Source organism: Phoenix dactylifera, chromosome 10 (genome assembly GCF_051530095.1).
Source record: "Phoenix dactylifera cultivar Ajwa chromosome 10, Ajwa_hap1_PhDact_Kaust_v1.1, whole genome shotgun sequence".
NCBI lineage: Eukaryota > Viridiplantae > Streptophyta > Magnoliopsida > Arecales > Arecaceae > Phoenix > Phoenix dactylifera.
The window spans coordinates 23,309,513-23,319,075 of NC_143199.1; the positions used below are offsets into that span (position 1 = coordinate 23,309,513).

Genomic DNA, 9,563 nt, shown 5'->3' on the forward strand with positions numbered 1-9,563 from the left:
GTCTTCTGCACTGTACCCAACTTCACATATAGCAGTTCTCCATTTATCCAAGCAATTTGCCATCCCCATCCCATCCATTCCACAACACTCGCATAAATGTTGCCCTCAGGACCACCCTGCAGAGCCAAGTGGACCCACAGGAAGCCATTTCACTGGAGGCATGGGGAGAGTCTTCACTGCTCAACTGCTTTAAATGGGGGATTCATGGGGTATTGAAGGGATTCACGAGATTGTACATGCACATTCAAACAGTGTACACCTAACATAACACAAACAGATGCCAAATAAGTGCTTTAAGTTTCCAAGGCTATCCATCTGAGATCTTAACAAGCTTAAAGTTCAAAACCCCCATCCTCATGAAGGATGCATGTGTGTTCCCACAGTTACCATCAAAACATCAAAAATACACTGAGACCATCTTTTTACTTTCAGCAGGACAAAAACTTTCATCCACTGTCACAGAGTATTCATTGAAATGACTTCGCCAAATCTCACAAACCACTGCCCATCTGATGAGCTGTCGCCGTGGCTCCCTTTAATCTTTACATCTGGACCAGCATCCAGATAGTGTTTGTAGTCCACTGCCTTTGGTGGCACCAGGCCGGGCTTCAGGCTCGGTGCAGGCAGCAAAGAAACCAGCACTCGAGCGACCTCATGCATGGTAGGCCTATCGGATGGATGCCTCTTTGTGCACAGCAATGCGAGCTGGAATGCCTTTCTGACAAGCCTCATATCCATGCAGGTGACCGACACTTCCGAGTCCACCGCCTCCATTACCGTGTTGTCATCTGCCTTTGAGAGTATCTGAATGTTAAGAACAGCAAATAAACGAGTAGCTAATTAGAACGATGGCACCGTTATCGAATTAAAACAACATGAAGATAGATGGTTCAGAAGGTGCAAATCTGGATAACTGACCAGTTGGTGCAAGTTAGAATCATTGTCGACAGCCTTCTTCCCAGTGAGTAGCTCCAAAAGAACAATGCCAAAGCTATAAACATCAGATTTCTCATTCAGCCTGGAGGTGCGAGCATACTCCGGATCAATGTAGCCAATTGTGCCCAGCACATATGTTGATGCATGAGTTTTGGCAGATGGGATGCATTTGGCTATGCCAAAATCTGAGAGATGTGCCTCAAAGTTCTCATCAAGAAGGATGTTGGAGGACTTCACATCCCGATGAATGATTCTGGGGTTACAATCATGGTGAAGATAGGTTAGGCCCTGGGCAGCACCGACTGCTATTTTAAGGCGCGTGTCCCAGTCAAGCTTCACTTTTTTTGATGGGCCTGAAATAAATAGAAGTAATTAATGATGTATAAATCATGAAAGCAGATGAGAATAATAAGGAAACTAGATGTCCAAACCATGGAGAAGATCCCATAGTGAGCCATTTTCCATGTAATCATAGAACAGAAGGTTTCCATGTGGGGAAAGTGAGTAGCCATGTAAGCTGACGAGATTTCTATGTCTGATGCTTCCAATGGTTTCCAGTTCAGTCTCAAATTCACGAAGATTATGAGGATACTGACTGTAAAGCCGCTTAATAGCAATAGGCTTAGAATTCTTGAGTACACATTTATAGACCGTGCTTGAAGCACCATAGCCAATAATATATTTCTCACTCAAGTTTTCTGTGATCCTCATGATATCTTCATATGTATGAATTGCCATGTCCATTCTGAGAACTACAAGTTTTGGAGCACCTGAACAGAGAATGCTATGGTAAATTACGAACATTGCACAAAGGATAACAGTGTATGCTGACAAACTAAAGAGAGATGGAAGATACATGCCTTGCACAGTTCGGTTTGATCCTTTAATGAACTGCTTTGGTTGACTAGACTTGTATATTGCCACTAACATCATTGATAGCAGTGTAACACAGCCTAGCGTAATGCAGACAACAGCAGCTCGAGAAATGGTGACTGCAGAAAACCATCGAGTTAAATAATCAATGGGAGATGATGCAAAATATGATAATCATAGTTTGGAGTCGAGAATACCTTTGGATCCATGAAGATCTTGTCCACAAGAGGATCCCAACCAGTTTCCGCACAACATTGGATTTCCTAGGAAACTGAAGGCAGATAATATTAATATTCTGGAAAATCATAACTGTGATGAGAAGAAAGAAGTCGGATTTTCTTTTTCTCTTTTTCTTTGTTATAGAGAGAGAGAGCACTAAATTATTTAGATACCTTTCTCGAGGAAACCTTGAAAAGTTCTTGGAGAGAGGAACATCTCCCGAGAAGTTATTAAATGAAAGGTTCCTGAATACAGATCAAATGCCCAATCATGCAAGTAAATACTTTTCATAGTCTTTGAAGCAAAGAGAACAAGAATGATAAACTTACAAGGAAGATAGGCTGAAGCAATTGGTCAACTGAACCGGTATCTCTCCATATAGATCGTTGTTGTTTAGAATCCTGAAGGCAACTCGACAGGGTATAAACATTTGACTGGAGGAGAACAAGTTCTTCACATGAATACAAAAATAAAAAAGACAAAAATGGATTTGGACTTACAAAGTATCGATGTTCTGCAACTGTCCCAGTTCTTCAGGAATTGGACCAGACAGCTTGTTGCAAGATATATCACTACAGAAGTTTGAATTCATTTAAGCAACTAAAAAACAACATTTCGTACCTACTGCTGTTAAAGCATGATTAGAAGATAATCAATAATAACTGTGCGAAGACATGACTTCATACTTACATGGTTTGAACACTACGCAGATTTCCAAATTCAGCTGGGAGGGGCCCACCGAGATTATTTCTACTTAGGTTCCTGCAATTTTGAGGTAGCAATAATAAGAATGAGACTGAGTGCAGCATGGACTCTGTCAAGAACACTATTAAGCTAAAATCTGAAACCACATACAAAACATCTTACAACTTAAAGAAACAGTCTAGTCTCTGACTTACAGCTCAAGAAGGTGCTCCAGATCACCAATAGAATCAGGAATGGGACCGGAAAAATGATTGTTGGATAGATCCCTATAGTAAGAAGATGAGGAAAGAGGGGGGGGGGATGAACATGTGAGAATAATGGACCCGGGGCGTGACAGAACACACTTAAGATGGCTAATTTTAACAAACACTTCAGACATCAGAAAAGCAGTAATCTCTTACAGGGTATCAAGATTGATAATTCGGCCTAATTCCCAGGGAACTTTGCCCTTAAAGTTGTTTGATGAGAAGTTCCTGCAATTTTGACAGAATGAAGATCATAAGCATTTGAAGCTTCGTAAAGGGGGTGGTGGGCTGTACAGAGTGGCTCACAAATCAGCTCAAGATATTAGCTCAAATATACTAATACCCATGATTGGTCGTACCGATCCGAACCAGACGGTATGGGCCATACTGTATCATACTTGATATGGGAGACGTACTGACACTTGGTACGCCGAAAAGATTTCGTACCATATCATATCGACACAGTACTAGTGTGGCACTGATACGGGGTCCGATACCGAGACGGTGGACCTTGCTAATACCAAATGCTTGTGTTTGAGCTTATTGTAGAAACAGTATCTCTATTAGTGTTCATTCTGATTAAGTGTAAATAGTATTTTTATTTAATGGGGAAGTTTCATAGATGGAACTTACAAATAGGTCAGGCTCTCTAACTTCTGAAACTGCAATGGGATCGAACCATTCAACCTATTACCATGCACATTACTGAAAAACACCACAAATATCCAGCATTACAGATATCCAAAAAAATAATTCAAGCCACAAATATCCAATACTCCAACATTACAAAAACAATAATTCATGCCACAAAGAAACCTCACAATTTATTCAACGCAGTACAGGAGCTGATATTCTGAGGAATTGGACCCTCAAGGTTGTTATTGGCAAGATTCCTGTTACAGAGATACTGAAATTGGTAAATACCTGACCATGTACAGATATTGTTTCCAAAAGCATTTCAAGGATTTTAAATGAGCTATAATGCCACAAATTCTCACAATTCAAACAGCTCTTCAAGTTTTCCAAGCTCAGCTGGAATAGTACCTACTAGCTTGTTGTCATTTAGTTGCCTGTACAATTGATAAGATTAGCAAGTATACACAAAGTTAATGAAGAACTGACTGTAACACAGGAAAAGGCCCTCACAGATAGCTAAGTTTTGTCATGTTTCCCAACTCAGGAGGGATTGGTCCGGTAAGCTTGTTTCCATGTAAGTACCTGGGAGACAGACGTCATGAAAAGGAGTTTATAAAACAGCACAGTAAGCTTTGCATACATAAAGCAAGAGTAACTGATCAAAACTCACAGCTTGCCCGTGTAGGACAGATTGCCAAGTATTGGTGGAATGGTTCCAACCAGTTCATTTTCACTTAAATCCCTGAAAATAAAAGCAGATCGCACATGTCATGGTGACTACACTCAAAAACCAATCTGCAACACTGACTTTACATATGAAGCATATCAGCAACCATTAGGTTGCTAAATATGATGAATGACCTTAATATAGCTCATAACTTGCAAGTTCAAAAAAGATTAAGTACTTGAAATCTTGTAAAGAACAGGGGAACAGAGCAAGTCTGGAACTTGTAGCATGACAAGCACTTGGTAACATACCAAGCAGAACCAAACTGTTGTTCATTGATTAGAATGTAACTGATTCTATTCTACAAGAGCAACAAATATAACAGCTTCCAGCTAACATGTATCTGCTGATACACTTTAACAGACAACTAGTTGAGATTCTTTTCTTACAGGTTAGGCTTTCTCGCATGTGTGAATGCCAACTTACTGTTTATATGAATATTCAATAGTTAGTAGTGCCCAAGTCATACCTACATTATATATAATTTTGTGGGTACATTAAATTTAAGCTCCAGTTAATTAGAAAGAAAAATGTTATAGTGATTCATTGTTAACATTTTGGCAATGTGCAGGAGGATTTGGAGATATGTTAGTCAGTAATGTCCCAAGCAATATGGTCCAAAAAGACTCGTTAAGGCAGCAAAAGAAATATAATATGGAAAATGAATTAGGAAAGAAAAAGTAATGTCTGCTTACAATACTGCAAGAGCTTGCATGAGGCCAATCACCTCCGGAATCTTCCCTGTGAGTCTATTTCCTTGAAGGGACCTACAATCAGAATATAGACAATGAATGGACGAGTGATTAGTCCCAAAATTATCACAATACATGAAAAAATGAGTACAGTAATGATAGACTCTGAATCATTGAAAATTCTCAAATTTTTTCAACTTTTTTATTTTTATTTATTAATTATTCATTCACAAATATTTCAAGAATCACTCAAAAATTGCAAGCCAATGGTGTTCTGTGCTGCCAATGATCGTGGTGTATTTACTATGTTTACAGCTCACCATCCATATCACTTCCATCCTTGTTTTCAGATGAATAAAAATACAGATACCTAAACAGTATGACATTCTTTAGTTCTGTTAATACTTCTAGTATTAATGTATTATATATCCAATTTCTATCCAGACTTCTCAGGATATTTAAGAATTTTGGATCTTTGTTTTCAGCCAAATTGCTCCCAAAAACTGCACTTGTGACTGCAGATAAGAGAACAAATTAATCAGAGATCTGTTTTCAGCAAACTTTCCCATCCATTGCAATCTAAGAAATTGTGCAAAGAAAAGGCACGAGGTGCAGATAAATAACACAATTTATTATACACAATTGTGCACTCAATAGATGGGAGAAGTGAACATCCACAGCTTTAGCAGCTATTGACACGAATTTCTATGCAAGAAGTCATATATTAATCCTATAACACCTTTCACGTGAACAGAACCAGTGCACTAAATGAGCATTTAAAGCTTATTCTTTAAAATGAAAATGCCACCAAGGAACAACCAGTTCTCTTTTTTATCCAACTCATAAAAGTACATCCAAAAAGGTAGGAATATACTTACAGTGTAGCTACTTGCAGGAAACCAATATTGTAAGGAATCTCTCCCGTGATTTGATTGTATGATATATCCCTGTTATTCAGGAACAAGATTAAATAACCAATTCCATTCTTCTATAAGAAGAAGCAAACTTACAGCAGAATTAGCATACAAGATCTCAAAACTGGTACAGTTGCCTATGCTATCTGGAATGGTTCCTGTGAGGTTATTGCCCCTTACATCACTGCATTAAGGATACAAACATGAATTAATATGACCAGAAGGTCAACAAATTGAGGAATCAAAATCAGCAACACGAACAAATGCATCAAAGGCAGCAATCACATACAAATACCACAGGCCGGTCAATTGGCACATGTCCGGCGACAAAGTTCCAGAGAGCGAATTACCCCGTAAGCCTCTGAAAAGAAACACCAGCATCTCAATTAGCAGCAGAAAATGGTTTCTGATGAAAACCGTTTAGCTACAAAGGACTGTTAAGTGCTCACAGGTACTGCAGCACTTCATTCCAGTAAATAAGCCGAGGTATGTCTCCAGTAAGCTGGTTCTGGGCTAAGTCCCTGTCCAGATTGGCAACACCAAGTCCAAAAACTTCACTTAATGTCTAAAGATTATGTCAAAGAAACAGAAGATATAAACCATACACCCAAAAAAAATAAAAAAGAGAAGAAAATGGAATCACCAAGACAGTCTAAAGAGCAGCAAAAGAACAAAAGAAAAACAGCAAAACAAAACAAAACAAAAATACTCACAGAGTTTTGAGGTTTGGAATTTGGGATAATGTTGAAGGAATGGGGCCTGTCAGCTGGTTGTTCTTCAGGTTCCTGCATTGAAATATCCATTAGCTAAACAAAGGACTCTTATTTTCTTCAAAAAAAACAGCAAATATAGATAAAATTATTCGCAGCGGTCAGCTTACAATTCCTCGAGCTGCTTCAGCTTGGATATCGAAAAGGGAATATCCCCATAGAGTGCATTCCCAGATAAATCCCTACAAATTTGCCACACAATATTTACAAACGATGGGTAAGCTAAGAACACCAAATGAAAGGACTAGTTTCTAGTAGTACAGGTGTTTTAGAGACACGCAATCCCCAATCTCGTCCGGGATTTGACCTGTAAGCTTGTTCCCCTTCAAATCTCTGCACCCCACCAACAAATAAAGTAAGATTTAGGTACATATTAATGAAGAAACTCGGTTCAAGAAGTGGGGAAGCGAAGGGGTCCGGTAATATTAAAATAGTAGGCAGGGCGTTTAAAGTGAATAAAAGAAGACATACATGGATTGCAAGCTCTTCAGCTCCCCGACCGCGGGCGAGATCTCCCCTCCCAGGTTTAGATTCGATAAGTTCCTTCACCCCAGAACACACACACACACACACACCCAACAAAAAAGTATTAATAAAAAAGGACAATAGAAGGGAATTAACGCAACGCGAAGAATATGAGGAAGAGAAGGACGGGGGGGGATACAGGGAAACGACGGCGGAGGTGAGGCTGTCGCAGACGACGCCTCTCCAGGCGCAGTGGTCGTCGCTGCTGCGGTTGGCGTCGCCGCCGGCTGCGACGGGGTTCCAGTCCAGCAGCACGTTGACCACGTTGCTGAACGACGCCTTCAGCGCCATCAAAGCCCTCCCTGAAGCCACCACCAAAACTAGCCGTTAAGATTTTTTTTTCCAACAAAAAAAAAAAGCGAAAGAGAGAACTAACGAAGACCTTCATCTGAGAACGAGGAAACGGCCGGGAAGAAGGCCAACAGAAACGCCATTGAAACCAACAAACGTAGCATCTCCTTCCTCCTCTCTTCCATTGCCATTCCAAGCTCAAGACAACACCAGAGATCACAGAGAGAGAAGTAGCATTGGAGTGTTCTACATTCTCAACTCAACGAGGAGGAGAGCGGGGGGATAAGGAAGAGGGATGGGGAATTGCCGAAACGGGAAAGGCGCAGGGAGGCGAAGGCCGTAAGCACCAAAATGGCGGTGGCGACAGCGACGTGACTGTTCATTTCGCGTGGGGGGGTCACCACAGCCGCTCTCTCTATCTCTAGACCCAGGCCCAGGGTACGGCTGGCCGCAGAGAGCCTCCATTATATCTTTTGCAGTCCCTACCAACCTACTACTGCTAATACTAGTACTAGTATTAGCATCTATACTTTTCTTTTGTTTTTGTTGCTCGTAACCTCGTCAGAGAACTTTCTTAGTGATACAAATCCTTTGTAAAAATAAAAGTTTAGTAATTTCCGTTAAGTATCGTAGAAAAGAACCATGATTTTTTTTTTTTTGCTTTGACAAAGAACCATGATTCGGAGCCATTAGTACCGGGAGGCAGGACGGCCTTGGGAAGCACAGTGTCCGCAAACAAAGCACTGAACCGGAATGGCTTTTTATTTGAAACTGCTGCGAGGAAGAGCATTACATCCATAGTAGGTAAATGATGTGCCACTGTGGGTGAACCACCGAAATGTACACTGGTCTCCTTGGCGGAATTGCTCTCCCGGGTAAAATAAGTACTATTGGTCAATGGAAAGAATGAAGGTGCTGCTGACTGCACCACGGAGAGAGAGAGAGAGAGAGACCCTCATGGAGACTATGGAGGGTAGCATCTCGGTATGGTGTAGACTCACGTAATATGCTAACGACTAGTATGATTGAAAATATTATTCGTGCTTTCCTGAGATGCTTTAGATTATGATTGGCTATTATTATTTAGAGTAAATTATGAAATCCTACCAAATTTATGGTTATTATACTTATATGCAGTAATTTATAAAACCTACACACTTACTTTGCCTAAATTAAAAGCATTAGTGAATCTATTTATTTTATTTAAAAAATCAAAAGTACCTTTAAATAAAAAGGATACATACTTTTTTTTTTTTTGATGTCCTTTGATGGCTGTTATATTAAATAAAATTATTTTAGTCATTTTAAAAGATTTTTTTTAATGTTGCATTTGGATTTTTTTAAAAATTAATGATTTGATTAATATTTTGTTAAATTATGAGTCAAAATATTTGATAAAAATAAATCAAGAGAAGATAAGTCTAGTTTTTCATATTATTGGATGTAAGTATAAATGGTGTTTTTTTTTGGTAAGTCGGATATATCATACCCTTCTAACATGAATACATCGAAGAAAGTCAGAAAAAAAAGATAATGAAAAGAAGGTGGAGCACTCTCGTAGCTCTCACAAATCCAGCCGTCGAAGTGCTGTGCAATGAACGAGGTAACCCAATTAGCTGCACTGTTTGCCTCACGATAAGCATAAAAAACCTGGAAGGCCACATAGTCCCTTAGGAGGTCTCTGATGTCCTGTAGTAGTGAGTACTCATCCCCTACTCTTACACAGCTCTGAATCCACTTGATCACAGTAGCTGAATCACCTTCCAAATAGATGTGCTCGGCCTCCAACCTAACCCACACATAGGCGTTTTCTTTCCAAGCAGCTCTAAGCTTGGCTCCTAAAATAGAATTATCATAGAGTCGGCTCACCCCAGCTACGATCAGTCTACAGTCAGTGTCACTGATCACAAAACTAGCATCTCCTCGACCCTCCTCTTCATATATACTTCCGTCGAAGTTCACCATGTGGAAGCTCGAGGATGAGGGCTCCCAAAAGCGGAGAATCGTCCAAGTAGCTCCAAGAGCTGAGT

General features: G+C 40.0%; 1 protein-coding gene across 3 annotated transcripts; it reads right to left on the minus strand.

Moving 5' to 3' along the window:
- Positions 1 to 278: 278 nt before the first annotated feature.
- On the minus strand, positions 279 to 7,973 carry LOC103721746 (uncharacterized). 3 transcript variants are annotated; one of them, XM_008812069.6, is made up of 27 exons: positions 7,625 to 7,973; positions 7,382 to 7,544; positions 7,189 to 7,260; positions 6,979 to 7,050; positions 6,828 to 6,899; positions 6,661 to 6,732; positions 6,397 to 6,468; positions 6,237 to 6,308; positions 6,060 to 6,131; positions 5,912 to 5,980; positions 5,037 to 5,108; positions 4,285 to 4,356; positions 4,125 to 4,196; positions 3,977 to 4,048; positions 3,800 to 3,871; positions 3,612 to 3,683; positions 3,135 to 3,206; positions 2,928 to 2,999; positions 2,719 to 2,790; positions 2,529 to 2,600; positions 2,358 to 2,429; positions 2,202 to 2,273; positions 2,007 to 2,080; positions 1,797 to 1,928; positions 1,368 to 1,706; positions 919 to 1,289; positions 279 to 804 (listed from the first exon to the last, which is right to left on the minus strand). In XM_008812069.6, exons 1-27 carry the CDS (start codon positions 7,722 to 7,724, stop codon positions 457 to 459), a joined length of 2,964 nt encoding a protein of 987 aa, XP_008810291.4. In that variant the 5' UTR covers positions 7,725 to 7,973; the 3' UTR covers positions 279 to 456. The 3 variants fall into 3 exon arrangements, with proteins under 3 accessions (XP_008810291.4, XP_038971528.3, XP_088561701.2); XM_039115600.3 differs by having other exon boundaries at positions 2,007 to 2,104; positions 7,625 to 7,924; XM_088705575.2 differs by having other exon boundaries at positions 1,368 to 1,928; positions 7,625 to 7,924.
- Positions 7,974 to 9,563: the final 1,590 nt, after the last annotated feature.